A 21,492-nucleotide genomic window follows, 5' to 3' on the forward strand; every position below is an offset into this window, starting at 1 on the left:
TTAATGATTACATTTGTGCAAATAATACTACTACTATACATTTTCAACTTAACAAGCACATTTAAACATATACATAAAATATATATGTAAAATATATGATGTCTCTTGCTGGGTTCGGACTATCAGGTACCTCCAGATACTGAACTGGGTAACCGTGGTAAAATGTCTCAGTCCCATGGGTGTGGAGGAAGTGATTCCAAGTCTGAGACCTCCCACCTTCGCCATGCTACCTCTTCGGACCTCTCACACATTTCCCGAATACAGGGGGATACAGTCTCACCCTCATACCAGTCTCCCATGATGTCCCCTATGGGTCTTACACACAAGTCAGATCTATCTCTTCAGAAAGGCCCTCCAGCCTTCCTGTCTACTTCAGCAGTACCCTCTTCGACTTCAGTACAGCCACGGCCGGATGCCAAACTGGAACATTCAGGACATCATTCCGTTGACATGGTGCAGCTATTGACGGTAAGAAGAATGACAGACCAGCTCTTTGGTAACGTGTAGAATTTATTTTCAGGGAAAATAAAGACGTTTTTTCTTTTCTTCATGCAGAAGTATCCTATCGTATGGCAAGGCCTGTTGGCATTGAAAAACGACCAGGCTGCTGTCCAGTTACATTTTGTTTCCGGCAACACCATGCTGGCCCAGCGCTCCCTTCCACCCCCAGAGGGAGGTCCTCTTCTCCGTATTGTTCAGAGGATGAGGCTCGAGGCTTCCCAGCTGGACAGTGTGGCACGCAGAATGACTGTAAGTATTTGATTTCTGCTACCTTTGAACAGCAGGTTCTAAAATTTGGCTGAATATAGCTTTAATCAGGACCCTGACTTTGAAGAACTGACTAAAAAGATGGATCTATGAATTAATTAAGCAATAACGTAAGATAGTGCCATTATCTTTGTTTATATACATATATATACATTTTAAGATTAAAACTTGATATGTGTGGCAGGTGGAAAATGAGTACTGTTTGCTACTGGCTCTACCCTGTGGTCGAGACCAAGAAGATGTCCTTGGTCAAACCCAAGCCTTGAAAAGTGGCTTCATCACATACCTGCAAGCTAAACAGGCAGCTGGCATCATCAATGTGCCCAACCCTGGCTCTACTCAGGTTTGACTTTAAGCATTTTATGTTTTTATATTTTCACATTTTACTGTGTTGTAAGACAGCTAAGATGTTGAAGATGTTGCTCCTTCTCTCATCATGTTATTTTTTCTTCCTTGGGTTTACAGCCAGCTTATGTGGTTCAGATTTTTCCACCTTGTAAATTCTCCGAGAGCCACTTGTCACGTCTGGCCCCGGACCTTCTCAACAGCATATCCAGCATTTCCCCTCACCTCATGATTGTCATCGCCTCTGTTTAATTACCTCCATTTTTTTTCCTGAACTAAGCCAACACCAGCCCTTTTGGACTCATCCAGTTTGTTGGAAGCTGGAATTGCCTCATATTTTTATGAGTTGGACTTCTTTTTACGAAAAAAACAAAACAACCTAATTTAGCATGAACTCACCTTTTCTCCTTCACTTCACCAAGTCCTTAAGTCACCCAGTGATGTTGAATTCCAAAAACTATACCTTTCCGAAAAGGATATGAAGGGTTGAGGGGGATTTTATTTTTGGATGAGGCTTTGCTCATTTCATTCTTGCCATTTTTGGAGGTGTTGTGCATAGCCTTTTTTCTTATTCATAGCATTCATTAAGCTGTGGATGGATACCTTCGTATGGGATATTTTTTATCTTCATAAAAGTGATTGTGATTTTTTTTAAGACTATGTCAGAAGTCATTGCACTATGTTGAAGAAATTGTGAACTTTGTACAGATTTGAGTATAAAATGATACATGTTATGGACTAATTCTTGTGATCACATCAGTCATGCTTGTGCAAGATAAAAGAAAATCATTGCCTGGAAAAACGATCAATCAAGATCAGTCATACATGCTTTTGCTTATTCACCATCAGCAAATTTCTACTTAATTTCTGGACTCAACTCTCCATCCCAAAGTGTTCCCTGCCCCAGGAACTCGTAAGGGGACGATTAGAGTTGTACAGTTTACACTCAATGCCTCAACAGGGGACTATATAAAGAATATTTAATTAGTTTATTTTTGTTTGCATCTTCTTTAAGCCTAAAGGTATTGTTGACAATTGTGAAACTGTAAATATTATAAATATTTAAAGACTGAAGCAATGTGGAGAGACCAAGTGAATATTTTACAAGACAGATCATCAGATCTTTCTTTGGACCGGGGCAGGGATGGGGAACAGCGGGGGAGGATCTGTACAAGATTACCGATTGATATTTGCCCCCAAAAAAACAACAACAAAAAAAAACTTGATTTTGTGCCAAAACATTTTTTTGCTAATACTCAACACGCGCAATGTATCTAAAACATTTGATCAGAACATATTTTCATATGTGACTTTGTATTTTGTCATCCGGAGGGCAGATTTGATTCCTTTTTTTGTATTGTTCATAAACCTTTCTCTGTTATTACAGTGCTTTTACATGATGGAACTCTGTGTTCATTTCAAAAGGACCATTGTACTGTAGGGTTTGCAATTCTGCTCCTATTCCTGTTTTTATTCTCCCCCCATGTGGTCCTGTACTGCCCCCTGCTGTCTGAAAAACAACTCTCTTACTTATTAGGCACTGCATCTTGAGGTCATTTATCTACGACTTCATGGCAGATATGCATGCTTTTATTTTTCAAATTCTAAAAAGCTAAAGTAGGATCATAAAGGCAAAGAATGTGACTTAAACTTGACATCAAGCCGCTAATGGATGTGTTAATCATCTGTCTCCACCCCTCCCCTTAATTGTGTCCTTGAGCCAAGCTGTAAATACTGATCTCCTTAATCTGTGCTCTCGTGTATTTTTCTCCCCTCCCCCCCCTTATAATTGTCTTTCTTCAGGGTCTTTCTTTTTGTTTTGTGCAACAAAACAACGCAGTCTGAAAGAGACGGGAGAGGAGGTGAACCGATGCTGAAAGTAAAAACCATGCTTGTCAGTTTTGTGTTGTAAATATTTCTATGACTGCAAGCTGAGTACTCTCATGGTTATGTTGAAGGCACTTATAATTTTTGATAAACAAATGAAAAGAAAAAAAAACTTCAAACAGCGATTAATATGAAAACTGTCTTTTGATCAACCTTCATTTTGAGTGTATTTTGCTGTTCCTCCATGAGGACATTTTAAACTGTAAAATAAATGGTTGTTTAACTTACTTCTGAAGATCATTAAATGGTCCGTAACTCTGTTTTTCTTCTTCTCCTTTTGTGATTTGTGAATCTGAAGGTACAGGTGAAGAAGGATTTCACCAGAGACCTTCAGTGCTTTAAACCTCAGCTTTAATGCTTCTCTAACATGTTGCAAAAGCTGCAAATGATTCAGCAATTAAAATGCTTAACAAGAGCGGTCTTACCTTGGATACCTTTGCATCTAGACTATTTCTTAAAGTTCTTCCAGTATTCTTTCAATTTAGAATTTATTGATGAAAATATGACACAAAACGTACAATATTGTCTCTCCAGCAATGCAAAGACTCCAGATCTGAATGAACTGGATGAAGTTAGGCCAAACTCTAGTGAAAGTTTTCACATTTTGGATCAATCCTGCCACCAAACGGAAAAACCAGTCACAATCTTCTGGGCGGGGGTAGAAATACTTTACCTGGCATCCATCCATCAATCCGTCTTCTTGATGGGCATGTATACTCCAGACAGAAAGGTGGATTCAAGCCCAAACCGCTGCCCCAGCATGCTGGCTTACTCATTATTACAGTTGTTGCTGCGATGTTTACAGCGGTCAGAAGATGTCACTATAACACCAAACTACAAGGCTTATTTTCAAGCCATGGTACGCTTTGGGAGTGTGAATCAGACAACCACAGAAGGCAGTTGCAACATAAACCTACCCTGCAAGTATGAGTTTTCCTTCACATGATGGTACCTGTCCTGGAGCTTAGGTTTTCTACAGTGTTTGAATTAGAAACTGTCAAAGAAATACGTCCACCTAGGGAAGCAGAAGATCTTTGCTGAGACCTAAACAAAGACTTCATTGCAGATCGGTTGTATTTTCATGTATTTATTTATTCTAAAACTTGTGCATATAAATGTTTCTGTCTGTCTTGCTGGGGGAAAAATTCTAAACACAGGATCACTGTATTACTGCCATAATGGATAAGGAGGATACAATCAGGTCATCTCCTCCTGCATTATGATAACACACAGATGTTGACAGAAGCTGACAAGCTTCGTCACAGTTAACAGAAAAGAAATTGTATCAAATAAATAGGAGTGCTGGCATCTTTTAGACTCTTAGGCTGTTCTGTTGGGCAATGCGGTCAGGGAGGATCTCGATCTGTGCCAAATTCCAGGCAGGGTGATAAAGACCTATCTTCACTGACAAGCATAACAAGGAGTCCTGCAACCACTAAGCCTTGATTTCAACATACAGCACGATATTGTATGAAGACATATAAAACACAGAGTGAGCCTCAATCCACAGAAGAACTGTTAAAATTTGTCAGATATGCACAAAACCACACATCCGTGATAAAAGCAAAGGGCACTCACACCAAATATGATTTTAATTTTGTTATTTTTTTGTTTTTATATTTACTGCAATTTACATAAAGTTATTTCAAACATGCGCCTGCACTGTTGTTGAATCAATCTCATTGCCTATAAATTCTGTCCAAATGTGAGTGCGGCAGAGTCTGAAAACCTCTTTGTGGCTCCGTCTTTAGAGCAGTGCTCAAGTGGATATGGAGCAAGACAAATGAGCACCGTGGCTGTCAAAGCTGCAGTTACAGACTCATCCCTGAGGCAGGCAGCTCTATGGTTTTGGAGGAATTTTAAGACTGTGGCTGGAACATCAGGGTTTCCGGCTTCACCCGTCCAATTCGGGTGTATGTTAGTTGACAAATTCCCCAGAGGGAGGCCTGTGGGGATTTAGAGACGATTGGATTACTATTTGAGAAAGTTTGGTGGTCGGGGCTGTATTATCTCTCATTAATTTTGGAAGTACTCCTTAGGCAGGGAAGAAAATACATTCAAACACATGCAGGCGGTGATTTGATCAATATTAAATACAGTTTTTCATCAAGTGTAATGCATCACCTCAGTGCTTCTCGAAAAAAAAGAACAACAGCTGCTGAGAAGGGTAAAGGGCTCATACCCGAGCTTCACTCATTTTCTCCCTCCTGTCGTTATGCCTACAGTAGAAAGGACCAGAAAGAGGTGAGGCATAAGTGATTTAGTGGCCTGACAGGCCAAGACTTGGAATGTTAATTGACACCCTGTTCGCAGCGTGAGAAGAAGCAGGTCAGACATGACAGAGGAACACCAAGACAAGAAAGACTTCCGCTGATGCTCTCCACACACCCTCCTCCTTCACAATCGTGGTGCTTCTAAGATTACACACTTTGCCTTTGAGCGTTAGAGCAAAGTGCGTGCTTTTGTCCTTAAAGCGGGCCTTGTTCATATTTCAGAGCTGGTTTCCTCTCGAATACATTTCCACAGGATGACATTTTGAAAGTTCAGCTTTTGCCAGAAAATGAGAAGAATGTTGGAAATTTAGAGGTTCTTTTTTCAGAGACCGATAAGTGCTTGTTTTCTGGTTTGTGTCCTTTGCACAATGAGCTCCATGCATTCCACCATGTGGCTGTCAGACAATTTGTCCTTTCATGAGAGCGTAGAAAGGATACAGAGGGAAAAAAATCATTTGCTTTGATTACTTTCTTGCACCTTTTAAAACCATTTGGGTGAAATGAATTCTTAGTGCATTGCTTCCATCATGGGGACCTAAACCACCAGCCACTGCAACAAGGTTAGCGGTTAGTGCAACTGAAGTTTACTGTGGGATACATCAGCAGTGATGATTTAGTTTTAGTTCAGTTTCTTAAGACGCCCATTAACTATTCTTCCTGGTGTCATAAATCTTTATTTTTAGACAGTGCACTAAAAAACATACGCACACACACAAAATCCAACTGTGATCAAAAGTCAGACCAAATAAACATTTTAAAGGTTTTCTAAGCCCAGTTTTATTGCTTTCTTGCATTAGCTGTATTGCCAGTGAATAGCTGTGTATAAAACTGTTCTTTTAATTTAATTGGTTCTTGATATGGTTGATAAAAAATGTTCTCCTGTAGCCTGTCTGTTAAGCTATTAATGTCCATCTGCACATAAATGCGCCTTTTGATGCAAAATGATTGAAACTGCTGTAAGAATAATGCTTGTAATAAACACAACTAAAGAAAGTAATCTATTTTTGCAGTTAACCTAATAAGACAATTATGCATTGTTACAATATTTGTAACCCACGCTCAAAAACTGTTTTGACAAGGACACTGTAACCACCATGCTTTTGATTAAGCATCTAATGATAACACATAAGAACTCATTTAAGTTCTTCTTTAGCTTCTTTTTGAACTGAAGCCTGAAATGTGTCCAAGGCGCAGACCTGTTGTGGAGTGGATAAAGGCACTCCTGTCGTCAGCTTGGTGCTTCTCACCAGATCTCATCATGTCAGATCTACAGAGTCCGGTGTCATTATTCAGGTCATGATGAGCCAGGTAGTAATAAAGGTTACACAGGGATTACTTGTGAGCCAGCAAGTAATCCCTGTGTAACCTCTGTTGCCTCAGAGTGTTCTAAATGTCCCATACAGAAAACAATACTGAAACAGCCACTCACACAAAGTGAACATGACTGATTTCCCTGTTAGGCTGATAAGATACAGTAATACATGTGTTTGTTTATTATCCATGCATGGAAAAAACATTATCAAGGGGAATATGCGAGATATAAACACCGACTGGAGCCTGAGTGTAAATGCTTTAATCCAAGCAATATATTATACGCTTTAAAAAACAAATGAACTGGAATGTGTTAGATAAGATATTATTTTAGTGTTTTAGTGAACCTATCAAAGCATTAAAGATAGGAAGAACAAGAGCCAAAGGTCATGTAGATAAATACACAAAGGCTCTATTAACTACATTAAAGTTTACAAGTTAGCTTTTTATATTTCCATTAGGTTCCATTAGATTATGAATTCTTAAACACTCCTTGGTGCACTTTTTTATAAAGTCAATTTATCTTTCTGACCTGTAAATATGACCAGTTTTCAGAGAGTGAGTGTGACACATTTATAATAACTGTCCATGTGTAGGAATGTTTCTCCAGACTGAAGAGGAGAGGTCGGTGCCAGACGGGCACATATATTGTGATCTCTCCGCTTTACAATGCACAAGAGTCAGAAATGGATTAAGTGACTTACAGGGTCACAGTACACATTAGGTGTGGACAGGCTGCAGTGGAGTTATAAAGGCCTCACCCTGGTGACTCAAGCCTCATAAACGCAGCACCTTCCCCTGACATTGTGGCTCGGTGGCCTACTTGCAGTTCAATGTCTGTATCAGATGTGATGCATACATTTTCATATTATGTTTCCCACTTTGAATGCCTGCTAATGTAATGAAAAGTATGCAATGCTGATAAACACATAACATTGATATGAAAATCAGAGTTCCAAGTGTTTATGTCTTTTACATTTCAAGCATTCAAATGATAGGTTTGGCACCTGATCTGAAATGCGGTCTTTGTCTTGATGGTCTGGAAATAATTCAGATTTCTGTAACGCTTTTTATACGACTCGACAAATGTTTTATTACTAGCGTTACTAATCTGTAAGAGTCAAAACATGGTTACTAGTACATTATCAGTCTAGGAATTTATTCAGTGAACTTCCAGAGAGTCACGCTGTGGAGTTCTTTAAAGGGTTGCGTGATGAGAATTGGCAGAATATTCAGGAGAGTGCGTCATTCATGGGACAAATCAGCTCAACAGTAAAAACAAAGTGCTTATCTTATATCTTGTTTAAAAATAAGTCATGCTAGAGGAGGCAACGCTCTACATCATGCTGAGTGAAAGAACTCAAATGTTCACACTCTGTTTCTGATATCAGAGTTTTATCATGCAAGCATGTGTTTCCCGTTTTATTTTTAAAGTACTTCGTTTTCGTGAAATTCCACTTCCTGGTCTCGTCTCCAGTTTTGCTGCCCATTCTCCCACCTCCTGCCAGCCCTGTGCCTCCTCCTGCCCCTGGCGTCTGCCACTGTCAGCCCCGTGCACTCCTCAGTTCTCCTCGGGCCTTTGCCATGTTGTCTTTGGCTTCCTTGTGTGTTCAAAGCTTTCTTGTGCGGGGGAATAAAAACCTTAAATTCTGAAGAATCATTATATATCCAGTGTCTGCATATAAATACTTTTGAGAAACATTGCAACATGTTTCAATGGTACTTCAAAACTAACCAGTCCTAGGGTTCCAAAGGTTCTGCAAAACTTACTGCGTTTACAGTACTTTTAGTTTTCTGAAGGTTCTTAGATGTTGGTGCAAGAAACTAAAAAGGCTGGTCCCATAAAAGTCCCTGTGACATCATTAATGGTTCTCTAAATGTGGTAAAAACATACTGTAGAGACTAGTGTAGTGTAGAGGGAACATCCTGACTAAAAGTCCTCTGAATGTCCACCAAATAACAACCTACCACTACCTGGATCTTGGGTGGCTGTAGCTCAGGTGGCAGAGCAGGTCAGCCACTAATCAGAAGATCGGTGGTTCGATCCCGCGCTGCCTCCTGGCTGCATGCTAAATATCCTTGGGCAAGATACTAACCCCATGTTTGCCTACTGGTGGTGGTCAGAGGGCCCGGTGGCGCCAGTGTCCGGCAGCCTCGCCTCTGTCAGTGCGCCCCAGGGCAGCTGTGGCTACAATGTAGCTTGCCATTGCCAGTGTGTGAATGGGTGAATGACTGAATGTAGTGTAAAGCGCTTTGGAGTCCTTAGGGACTGAGTAAAGCGCTATACAAATGCAGGCCATTTACCTGGATGCCTGAGAACCTACACAGACACATCTGAAATGTCACCTACATTCAGCAGCCACTTTGTTAGGTACACATGTTTAACTGACAATGCAGTTACTTGGCAACAACTCAATGCATTCAGGCATCTAGACATGATCAAGATGATCTGATGAAGTTTAAACCGAGCATCAGAATGACAAAGAAAGGTCATTAAAGTGACTTTGAATGTGGCATGGTTGTTGGGTTCTGAGTATTTCAGAAACTGCTCAACTTCTCGGCTCTTTGTGCACAATTATATCTAGAGTTTACAGAGAATCGTCAAAGAAAGAGAAAATATCGTGTCGGTTCTCTGGGTAAAAACTTCCTCGTTGATGCCAGAGATCAAAGGTGAATTCTCTTCTGCTTATTCTTATTGAGGTCATGGGGGGTGGAGCATATCCCAGGTACAGTAGGGGGAGAGATGGGGTCTGATGCAGGGCTAACACAAAGACACAGATGACCATTCGCACTCACATTCACACCTATAGGCAAATTTAGAATCACCAAACGAGCACGGGGAGAACATGCGAACTCTACACAGAAAGGACCCGGCCAGATGGTGGCTTTGCTTGCAGCCCTGCTGTGAGGCAACAGTGCTAACCACCATGCTACTGCGCTGCCCTTTAGCATTCAGTTTTATTTACATAGCGTCAGTTCACAGCAACAGTCATCTAAATGTACTTTATATTGTAAGGTAGAGACCCTACAGTCTTACAAAGAAACCCTAACTATCAGTCATACCTATGAGAAAGCTGATAGGAAGGCCACTTTAACTCAAATAATCACTCGTTATAACCAAAGTATACAGGAAAATGGTTGAAACCTTGAAGCATATGGGCTACAGCAGCAGAAAAATACACCACCCTGTCAGCTAAAAACAGAAACTGAGGTCACAGTTTACACAGGAACTCACCAAAATTACACAATAAAAGATCAGAAAAACTTTGCCTGGTCTGATGAGTCTTAGTTTCTCTGCTGTGACATCTTCTGATGGCTGCTTCCAGCAGGATAACACGCCACGTAACAAAACCCAAATCATCTTGAACAAGACCGTGATGTCACTGCCAACAGATCTCAATCTGACCTGGTACTAACAAGGTGAATCTAATACAGTTGGTACTGAGGGTAGATCTCATTAAACACTGACAGTGCTGCACACGTGACCAGGTTATGAAACAATCGCCTTTGAGTGAGCCAAATGAGGGTCTTCAAAACTATTGGGAGCTCTTTAACCAAAAGCCAAGTGACATTAAAAAATGTTAAAAAGTAACATTGTTACTGCCAGAAGGATTGCTGGCAAACTAAAGAGTTTAAAAAGAAAAGTTGGACTTTCATCCAAATGCACCAGTGTGTTCATATGCTTCACCAGTAAATTTCAAAATAAAGCAAACACTACACGTGTAGTGTAAGCATAAAACATGTCAAGTCACTACGAGTTACCACTGCATCAGAATTAGCAGGCAGTAAATATAGTACTACGGTCCATATAGTTACAGTGTGTGTGTGTTGTTCCATTCCTTCTCCAAAGCGGTAGAGTCTGAGTCGTGATCTGGCCCCAGGGAGATGTGAAGCTGATTTGTGGTCGTTTCACTTTTCAGGGAAAATAAAAGACGAGCTTGTGTGTTGCTGTCTTTTTTTCCAGCCTCCATCTATTCTGAACTTAACCACTCTCCGCCTCCAGAACCCAGTCTGTCAGCCACTGTGATTAAGTGTGAGAGACTCGAGATTATGCCTCAGGCATTCGAGTGGCAAAAGTGGACGCAGGTCACATGAGGCGAGCGTATAGTTTGTATACTGTGTATGCAGGTCTGACTCACTCTCAAATACAGTTGGTTTCCAGGGAGGGACAACAATAAGCTTTTATGCCATCCTGGATGTGCTGATTGTTTGCCTGCTTAACGTTGAGCACACTCTCAGTGAAAATGACAAGGTTTGGAATTTTTTTAAGACTGGAAAATACAAAAGTATAATTAAGGAAGAGATAAAGCACAAAGGAAGCCATTTAACTGTCAGGATTCCTCAGCAGCTTTTTCCCCTCTCACTCTCTCGCTCCCATTGTGTGTCTGTGTGTTTGTTGGTTAGCTAATTGTTGCTGCATAACTGGCTTGTGAATCTCCGCTGCTAAGCATCCAGGATACTAACAAGTTATAAGCTGTTTATAGGAATATTACTGCCGCCCTCAAACCTCAACCATGTTATGATTTATAGAAAGCTGTGGTCTCACCAGAGATTTAGGCAATTACCAAAGTCTAGTTTCATACAGATTTATGTCTTGGAGAGAGTCTCTGGAGCCTTTTAAGTTGTATAAACTGGAACGCTGCAACTCTGATAATAATACTTAGCCATTTGGCGCTCTTAGAAGGAGCAGAAGAAAGTAAGTCAGTTTCTCATTTGTTCGGCGAGCCTCTTCCAATTTCACCCAAAACTTTTCAAGCAAAGAACGACCCTTTCATGGCTCGAAGTGAAAAACAGTGCTACCTAAACTCTGAGACGTTTAAGGGTGCTACTAATTATCTCCAGATGATGTCTTCATAACATCCTTGACGAGCATACTCCCCCAATGTCCTATTAAAGGGCAAAACACATGGCATATACTCATCGACGAGTGCCACTGTTCTGCTCGTTCTTATCATGATCAGGATTCGTCCTTGGATGCAGTTATTTTGTATCATAGTCAACAAGATGCCTCTCTTTCTATTTCCTTAAAGGGACAGCTTCTTCTTCTATTAGCTGCTTCTTTAAGGATCATCTACCTGCATCTGACCCTATCCCCAGCATCCTCCTCTGTCGCACCAGCCCTATGCTTGTCCTCCTTCACTACATCCATGAATCCTCTCTGTGGTCTTCCTTCTTTTCCTCCTGCCTGGCAGCTCCATCTTCAACATGCATGGTCCAATATATTTGCACTATGCCTCTCAATATAATCACTAATCAGTCTAATGCACTCATTTCTAATCCTGTCACTCCTGGTCACTCCCTTTGAACATCGTAGCATCGTCAGCTCTGCAACCTCTACGTCATGCCTTTTTATTAGTGTCACTGTCTAGAGGTGGGCGGATCGATAGCATCAATACAAACTCTGGCATTGGTATCGGATCAGTGACTGGATCAATACTTTGTTTCTATCATTTAGATCAGTATGTATCCCACATACATACCTCAAACATGCACAGTAAAAAATGTTTGAGCCTTTTCACATCTATTTGATTTACACCTTATAGTACTTAAAAAACAGAAGTTGCCCCTCAGTGCTTTAGAGACAGCCACATTTAGATTCCAGATTTCCACAAAACCCAGTTTCAAAATACACAAAAAGCTGAAAGGCGTGTTTTGTCATGTTAACTAATTATTGTGGAAAATAAAAAGTGATTCATTGGTCATTAAAACGTGTTCAGAATTTGCAAATTGAATGTGATTCATCTCATAAGTCATGACACACTCCTCTCTTCTGCATAAACTACCTTAATGAGTTAAAAATATTGGCATTGATATCGGCAATTCAGGCGCTGTATTTACTGGGTATTGGGTCGATACCAAAGTTTGCATTATGGCACAGCACCACCACTGCCTCCAAACCACACATCATCATCATCATCATCATCATCGGCGGGTTTCACTGCTGTTATAAACCTTCCAAGATGGTAGTGAGACCTGCCATAGCCTATGGGGGACAAGAAGCCAGTGTACTCCGACTGCCGATCCCAAGCCTGAAAGAGATGGGGGAGGGTTGCCTTTGGCATAAAGTCTTAGCCAAATTAAATATGTGAATCATCAAGAGTGGCATTTTCTTCAAGACAGATCATGTAAGAACGTTTTTCACATAAAGCTCGACTTAAATAGCCTCAATAATTGCTTGACTCAACTGTGACTTGGTTGTTAGGTGTTCGTGGTTACTTCTTATTTAAGCTGCAGGCAATTTGTACAACACAAAGGAGTTTCAAAGAAAACTCTCAGAATACGAGCGGTTGGATTATCCCGCTTATCCCGACACGTTTTAAGAAAAACATTATCTGTTATTCTTTAATTATCTGATCATCGTGGAAGTTTTACCTTAAATCCCAAAGAACTGATTAGCAAATGCTAAAGTTATATGTTTTGTACCACAGTGCAACTCACACATTTCCAGCTGATTAAGTGAATGAATGTGAACTAATTAATTATGATGTTTTAACCAACAAGCACAATTTTCTACTCCAAACCTGCTGAACAACCAAAGACTAAGGCAGATGTGCACAATGGAAGCACAGTGGTAGTTGAAGTTACTTATTCCACATAAAAGATCATATTATTAAACAAAAAATGAAGTTCAGTTATGTAATTTTTTAAAATGATTTTCAGCATTTGGGAGTCAATGTCAGGTATATCGCAAAACTTCAGCAGATAAAATCGCAACTATCTGCATGGCTGTGCACCATAGAGGTATTTATGAAACACAACTCAACATCTCGCTATTAAATCAATAGCTTATTATTAAATACGCTCAAAAGAAAACTGGTTAGTCAGAGTGAGCAGGTTATGCGGGTAATCGGAAATTGTCTCAGTTACGGATGAACTTGCTTTGAGACGGGTGAGAAAATAGTTTGTAGGACTGAGAAAATCTTCCCAGGAACATGTTTGGGCTGGTAATACAAAAGACAAAACTATGCAGCTCAAAAATGCAGCCATTACAAAGCTTATTTTCTCTTTTATTCCCCGTCTCACGCCCACGCTATCTATGTGGCCTCCTCGGCCTCACAGGTGCATGCAAAGATTTGCTGTGGTATTTGGTGTTTGTTGAAAGAGATCAACAAGCAAGGACAAGCTCTCTGCGAAGCAGTCCTGACAGCCCGACATCATTCCACGAACAGCTGTCATGCTCGTTGTCTCCTGCACCACCTTCACCCTATTCGGCCAGCGCCTACGGCACCCCATCAGCGCTGATGCACACTCGCTGTCAAATATAGCAAAGAAGTAAAAAGGCACAGATTGCACCTGCATGTGTACAAGCACACACTGTGCATTCCCACACTTGAATCTGTAGATGTGACAGCTGCAGGGAGGGCTGTCCAAACACAGCCACTTCTGATAGCACTTCAAGTGAAAGTGAGCATGTGGAGGTTTGTAGTAATTTGCCATCTGGAGGGTCACTTTTGGTGTGTTTAAGGTGGCAAAAGGTTAAAAGACTGGAAGTTTCAGTCATCTGCGACGAAGGTAACAGTCGGCTAAGAGACGCGCGCTCCTCTCTATACAAGAAAGCAAAGTGATCAGTCATCTCCAGTGATTTGGCATTTTTGATCTGCCCACACACATACATGCCTCGCCTTGCATTATTATGTCATTGCAGCCCACCTCCTTCTGTAATTCCTATTGGCACACCTGGGTGTGGCAGCTTATGAGGATTCATGTTTGGGTACTTTCGAAAATTACTTCCAGACATTTTGTCCCGGCACTGTTAGGTTTCGTAAGACTTTCATCTCCGAAATGGAAATTAAACAAAATCACTAATGTTAAGTATTTACCTCGGGAATTTGCAAAGTGGAAAATTAAAGAGTAGAAAGAAAGACCTTTTCATTTAAACCGAAGATACTGTTACAGCCGCTATCGTGATTACTGTTGCTGCAGCGATTAACTCCACAAGTGCTGGAGTGGCAGCGAAACACACACGTGAAAGAACGTGATCATGGAGTTTAATGTCAAGATGGAAGAAGAAGAAATGTGAGTGTTAAGGGGTTAAAAGCAGGAACACTGCTCGGTGTGTACTGTGGGCCTATAAGGTTCCATAATTTATCAAAAACAAGTCTGCAATGATCTGTCAATGCAAGGAAATTTGGTTGGGCGACGACTTAACTAAAAGGTTAGTTAACTACATTTGTTAATATGTAATTTGCACTGTCGGACAGTTTGCTCACATAACTTCACACAGAGCTGACAGTCAGTGATTTACACTGCTGCCAGGACACTGACAGCCTTTCACACATACAAACACATGTATAAACGGGTTCATAGAGAAATTCTTCTAAATCAAATAATGACTCATCCTCTAAATGCAGCTGATGTAGCCTCCTCTGTCAAAAGGGAATTATTTCCGCCAAGGCGGTTGTGTTTGCACGCATGTGTGTCATTCTGTCTTTAAACATGATAGCTCAAAAAGTTTTGAATGAATTGTGATAAAACTTTGTAGAGGTGTAGAGTGGGGTCATTTTAACAATCTAGCTGACAGGTGTTGAACTCCAGGCCTCGAGGGCCGGTGTCCTGCAGGTTTTAGATGTGTCCTTGATCCAACACAGCTGATTCAAATGGCTAAATTACCTCCTCAACATGTCTTGAAGTTCTCCAGAAGCCTGGTAATGAACTAATCATGTGATTCAGGTGTGTCGATCCAGGGTGATATCTAAAACCTGCAGGACACCGGCCCTCGAGGCCTGGAGCTCGACACCCCTGACTAGCTTAATTGGTTGAAAATTGACCAAAAGTCTCACAACTTAGAAACTATGATTCTTACAAGTGTGGTTTATAGAGTCAACATAAAGAAAGTAAGGTATAAAGATTTCAAAAGGGTCATATGTGACCTCTGACCTCTCCTTCAAGGTCAGTCTGAAGGTCAAAGTGATAATAATGGTACATAGAGCTGTTTAAACTACCATTATTTGTATTGACAACATAAAGGCATGTAGGGGAATGATATAAATATGATGGGATTTTATCCTGACTTTGTTACATAGATATTTGATATCAAATACAAACATTATAGTAACAGGTTATAATCATTTAAGTATGAATACATGTACAGTGTTTCTGAAGAAGTATAATCTTTGGGTGATCGTGGCTCAAGAGTTGGGAGTTCGTCTTGTAATCGGAAGGTTACCAGTTCGAGCCCCGGCTTGGACAGTCTCAGTCGTTGTGTCCTTGGACAAGACACTTTACCCGTTGCCTACTGGTGGTGGTCAGAGGGCACCAGTGTTCGGCAGCCTCGCCTCTGTCAGTGCGCCCCAGGGTGGCTGTGGCTACAATGTAGCTTGCCATCACCAGTGTGTGAATGTGTGTGTGAATGGGTGGATGACTGGATGTGTAAAGCGCTTTGGGGTCCTTAGGGACTAGTAAAGCGCTATACAAATACAGGCCATTTACCATTTTAATACAAATTAAATGCAATCTAATTATTGTGGAAGTTTTGATAAAATATAATACATTGGATATTTTAAAAATGAACACATTAAGTAAATGTGTACATACTGGTATCAGATGCTCAGTTTTTGTAGAAGCATTATGAACAATTAAGAGGCGCAAGTCATGTTTTAGCTAACCCTACTTTTTCTTTATTTTTTATTTTTTCTAATTTCACAACAGAATAATTTGCTGAGGTTCTCTTGTTTCATGTCCAATTTCAGGACAAGTGTGCCAAACTCCTGTTTCATTGCTGTGTGTTTTGAGAATGTCTTAAACCTCCCAAGTACATGTCCAGTCTGTGCTTCATATTCGGGGTATGGGGAAGCTCACACCCAGCTGTCCCAACACTTTCACTGCCATAACAGCCCTTTATTACTTGGAGTCAGAGTTAGACATGCCTGACGTGCCTACCTCAGCAATCCAAAAACCACATGGGGAGGTGGGATCCAACCGCAAGGACAGGTGCTACTGAGGTGACATCACTGCCAATTGTGGGTCCTGCTGAAAAAGCTCTCACACATCCAGGACCAAGAAGTGATGACGGATACTAATGTGAAATAATAGAGCTACAATAATCCAGCATGGCCAACATAAGGTCCTAGCAATGCTGTAGTCATTTGTTTTTAGAGATCAGATTTAATGTTTTCAGCAGCAGTGGAGATAAACAGAGATTTATGAGTAAGGCTGGCTCATTGGATCAGAAAAAAAGAGAAGAAGACGTCAACTGAAACCTTCTTTGGTTTCATCTCCGAAATTATTCATGACTGCCGAGCTGTACAAATAATCAAGCCTGAGACTTATAGCTAGAATTAAAGTTTTTGTGGGTAGATTTCACAAGTTGATGTTTTATGAGTTCGGCACAAGTAATTTCCATGTTGTGTGAACATAAATAAATTATTTGATATGTCAGAATCTTGGCAGAATTGAGAGTCCTCTGTTTGCTTTGAAAGTAAATCGTGAAGCTTGGGCATGTGACCAACTGAGATCAACAGTGAAGCATGAAAGTAGCGTTCTGTGCGGTTGTCAATCACCTGTTGCTAATTGCTACTGGCAGGGCGAGTGGTGGGAGGAAGGGAACGGAAACTGCAAAACTGTTTATCTTAGTGTTGATCTTTAAACTTACCTACCACAGCTCCGACATCTGGGGCACCTTTTTAGGCAAGTTTATGCTTAACAGGACTGTGTGAGCAATTTTAGTTTGACATACATCCAACTGAGAGTGCTCGCGCATAAACTGTTAACATAACTGGGTTTGCTGGGCTTTTAGTGTCTGTAACTGTTTGACTGGCAGAGTCTCTGTTGTACCATGCTGCTGTGCTGAATAAGGAGCCAAGACAAAAGAAAAAGCTTTCAGAGAACCAGTCGAATCATCGGCTAATTCCTGGGTGAAAGAATGAGATTATGTTACAAATTAGTCTCCTTCATAGCGGTGGCACGCACCGACATATGACTGTAGCTCTAACTACTCAGAAATATATAAGCAAATAAAACAATCATACATAAAACAGGGGCTGCGAGAGAGTTTGGAGAATGGCTGTAGCAATGTATTTCACATAGGGGACGTTGTGAAGATAGCAATATGAGATGAGTTGCACTGTTTGTGCATGTTTCCTAATATGAGGACTGTTTTTAAAATGAAGTTGGTTTGTTAAAAAGTTAAAATGAAATGCTTTGTTCTTTGAAAGCACAATATGTTAGAAAAGACACAGAAAATAAAGGTATCGATCCACTAACTTTACGCAGTGACAAAACTGATCAAGACTAATTTGCTGCACAAACACTGTTACTTCCTGGTAAAACCAGTGATGATCAGATAACAAGCTTCTCATGAATTACACAAACACTTATCAAGTGGCTCTGCGCTGGCTCTTAAGAAAACCACATTTACAAAATATCTTTAAGATCAGAACATATTCACAAGCAAAGCAAAGGCTTTACGTCATCAACTAAAAACACTAACACGTGTGTGTGTTAGTGTTTTTTTAATGCTCTGTATGATGGCAGAGCATTAAATGTTGTTTTCAGGATTTACTCTTAGATGTTTGATTAATAATAGTTGCTGGTTTAAAACACATTAGCCTTCTGCTGCCTTATCAGCAAAGAAATGGTAACATACTCAGGCCATCATTATTACTAGTCTAATGTATGAACAACTTATTGATTTGCCATGTTTGGCCATTTTCAAGGATTCGTAAAAATAAAAAAAAAATCCAAAGTTCAGATTTACGTTGCCATTTTTATTCAAATTTTCATGTTGCTCACCTGTTTGCAACTTTGTGACCACTCTTTAGAAATGGACACTTCAGTTAGCTAAGATCTACTACAGCCACTATTAAAATCCTTCTGTCAGTTTCAGTCATAACAAGAAACCTCTGCATGACTGTATTTTTTCTCCCATTCGTACGGTGGCCCTGAGAGATCAAATGCACTGCAACTCAAAAGCACACAAAACACAACAGAAGTTGGAAAAAACACCACAAAAGTTCACAAGAAATTCAAATAAATGAATGAATTCTCAAAAACACAATGGAAGAGACAATAAAGTAAGCTAACAGTAAACAGCTAACAGCAAACATGTATCTGCACCATTGCATGAAGCTAACAGACCACCCCCACCTGTGGCAGAGGGATAGGCCGTTTCAGCCGGCTGCTCAGCCTTAACACCTGGCTTTCCTCCGCCTGTGTCTCCCACGGCGTGGGTTTTATTAACAATTTTGATGCCTTCTGGGAGAGGAGGCATCTTTTTGGGGCAGACGGGCTCCACCTCAACGCCTGGGGACGCCGTTTGCTGTCCGCCAATTTGGCATTTGGCGTACAGCACTCCCGCACATCGCCCTGTCACTACCCCAAATTGACATTACCTGCTGATCTGTCTGCCACTGACTGATGTTCCCCTGGTCCCAGCTCCTATATTTGTGCCACTTTTAACAGTAATACACAAAACTCTGGACTCGGACCTCTCTCTCCCACAGTCAACACAATACCCGTCATAATCACAAACAGAGAGCAACAGAATTATCATAAATCCAGTAACTCCAAAAACATTAATAACCTCCGGCCTCTTCAAAAATATCAACATCCATTCAACTCTATTGTCAAAAATCCACCAGTCTCAATCAGTATGGCACTTTTAAATGTCCGCTCTCTGTTGAACAAGTCTTTTATTATTAATGATTTAATTTTAGATAATAAACTTGACTGTTTATTTTTAACTGAAACATGGCTGGGTTCGGATGCACCAGTTGTTCTCACTGAGGCCTCCCCACCAAATTTTAATTTCTCTTTTTCTATTAGAAGTGGTAAGAGAGGTGGTGGGACTGCATCTTTAGCCAACAACACACTCACCTCCAAACAAATTTTATTTGATCATTTTACCACTTTTGAATTCCATGCTATTGTTTTCAGCAGCCCTCCAGTTTTATCTGTCACAATTTATAGACCACCTAAAGACAGCGCTGCTTTTATCAAGGAATTCTCAGAATTTTTAACAAACATACATTCAAAATATAATATGATAATTTTAACCGGTGATTTTAACCTGCACATAGATAATCCTTCTGACCCTGCATCAAAAGAATTCTTAAACATTCTTCACTGTTTGGATTTTACCCAGCACGTCACGCAGCCGACTCACAACAGAGGACACGCTCTGGACCTGGTCATCACCCATGGGCTGTCCACCAGCGTGTCCTCTGTTGTTGACTTGGCTGTCTCTGACCACTACTGTGTGTTTTTTAACATCACCGGTTTTATTCAGCGGGAGACCTCGGTGCGAACTGTGAGGAGGCGCTATCTAACCTCTGAAGTGGCTGCAAATTTTACCAGGGTTTTAGACGAATGCCCCCCTGTGATTTTACCTGCACCCTGCGATTTGATTTTTAATCATTTCAACAGCAAACTGAAGAAAAGCCTTGACTCCGTTGCTCCACTCACCACCAAAAAGATTAACGTAAAACATGCATCACCCTGGAGAAACGAAGAAGTCAAAAAACTCAAAAGAAATTGCAGGGCAGCAGAAAGGAGATGGAGGAAAAATAAAAATACTATCAACCATCAAATATTTTGCGAGCAACTTAAAATGTACAATAATACATTAAGGAATTCAAGAAATTCATACTTCGCCAAAATAATCAGTAATAACAAAAATAATCCCAAGGTCCTCTTTTCCACCATAGATCATTTATTTAACCCTGATTTTAACAGCTCCCAAAGAACCCCCACAGACTCACTCTGTGAGCAGTTTGCAGACCACTTCAGGGGAAAAATCAGCGCCATCAGATCTGATATTTTATCTAATCGCGATATGTTTGTAAACACATCTGAGGGCTCGATTGTACCTGAGGAGACACTGGACAGCTTTGTCCTGGTTAATGCTGAGAACCTTAAGAAATTTTTCTCCACAGTGAGACCCACCACATGTCTTTTAGATCCAATCCCTTCTTCACTCTTTAAAACACTTTATGGATTTTTTGAGGCTGAGCTTTTATACATGATGAATTGCTCTCTTCAGTTGGGTGTCTTCCCTGCTGCCTTTAAAACAGCGGTGGTGAGACCCCTTCTGAAGAAGAGCAATTTGGATTGTAATGATTTTAATAACTACAGACCTGTATCCAACTTACCATTTTTAAGTAAAATCTTAGAAAAACTTGTTTTTACTCAGATTAATGATTTTCTAAATGATAGACAGATCCTGGAGATATTCCAGTCTGGATTTAGGGTGAACCACAGCACAGAGACGGCTCTCCTAAAGGTTTTAAATGATCTTAGATGTAACTGGGACTCCCAAAAGCTCTCAGTCCTGGTGCTACTGGATCTAAGCGCAGCCTTTGATACAGTAGACCACAATATTCTTTTAAACAGACTGAAACACACGGTGGGCCTCTCTGGTGCTGTACACAACTGGTTCACTTCCTATCTCTCTGACAGAACTTTTATGGTGAGTATGGATACATGCTCCTCTAAGATCCATAAAATGACATGTGGTGTCCCTCAAGGGTCGGTTTTAGGCCCTGTACTTTTTAATTTGTGCATGCTCCCTCTCTGCAGTGTCATCAGGAGGCATGGAGTGAACTTCCACAGTTACGCTGATGACACGCAGCTGTACATCTCTGTGTCTCCTGATGACACCAGACCAATGGATGCCCTTTTTAACTGTATTTTAGATATAAGATCTTGGATGGCAGAAAACTTTTTACAGCTTAACCAGGACAAAACTGAAGTTTTAATCGTCGGTCCTGAGGCTCAGAGAGAGAAACTCTTGTCTAAATTACAGGCATTTTCACTATGTCCTTCGCTACAAGTGAAAAACCTGGGTGTTATTTTTGACTCTGAGCTTGGTTTTATCCCACATGTTAAACATGTAACCAAAATTGGATTTTATCATCTAAAAAATATAGCCAGAGTCCGCCCTATTCTCTCTCGGGCCAACACGGAGATGCTG

At 40.6% G+C, this 21,492-nt stretch overlaps 2 protein-coding genes across 3 annotated transcripts in view; both read left to right on the forward strand.

The window, feature by feature from the left end:
• Positions 1 to 3,260, forward strand: part of spen (spen family transcriptional repressor) — a 29,404-nt gene extending 26,144 nt beyond the window's left edge. For both annotated transcript variants that reach the window (XM_040047373.1, XM_040047372.1), the window contains exons 12-15: positions 127 to 468; positions 556 to 750; positions 953 to 1,111; positions 1,234 to 3,260. In XM_040047373.1, coding sequence (XP_039903307.1) covers positions 127 to 468; positions 556 to 750; positions 953 to 1,111; positions 1,234 to 1,365 — 828 coding nt within the window. In that variant the 3' untranslated portion in view covers positions 1,366 to 3,260. The remainder of the gene's footprint in view (positions 1 to 126; positions 469 to 555; positions 751 to 952; positions 1,112 to 1,233) is intronic.
• Positions 3,261 to 19,736: 16,476 nt separating this feature from the next.
• Positions 19,737 to 21,492, forward strand: part of epha2b (eph receptor A2 b) — a 33,319-nt gene continuing 31,563 nt past the window's right edge. Inside the window, exon 1 of the mRNA XM_040047708.1 lies at positions 19,737 to 19,746. The gene's annotated coding sequence lies outside the window, so the exon portion shown is untranslated. The remainder of the gene's footprint in view (positions 19,747 to 21,492) is intronic.

This window comes from Simochromis diagramma, unplaced genomic scaffold (genome assembly GCF_900408965.1).
Source record: "Simochromis diagramma unplaced genomic scaffold, fSimDia1.1 OVJJ01000387.1, whole genome shotgun sequence".
Classification (NCBI taxonomy): domain Eukaryota; kingdom Metazoa; phylum Chordata; class Actinopteri; order Cichliformes; family Cichlidae; genus Simochromis; species Simochromis diagramma.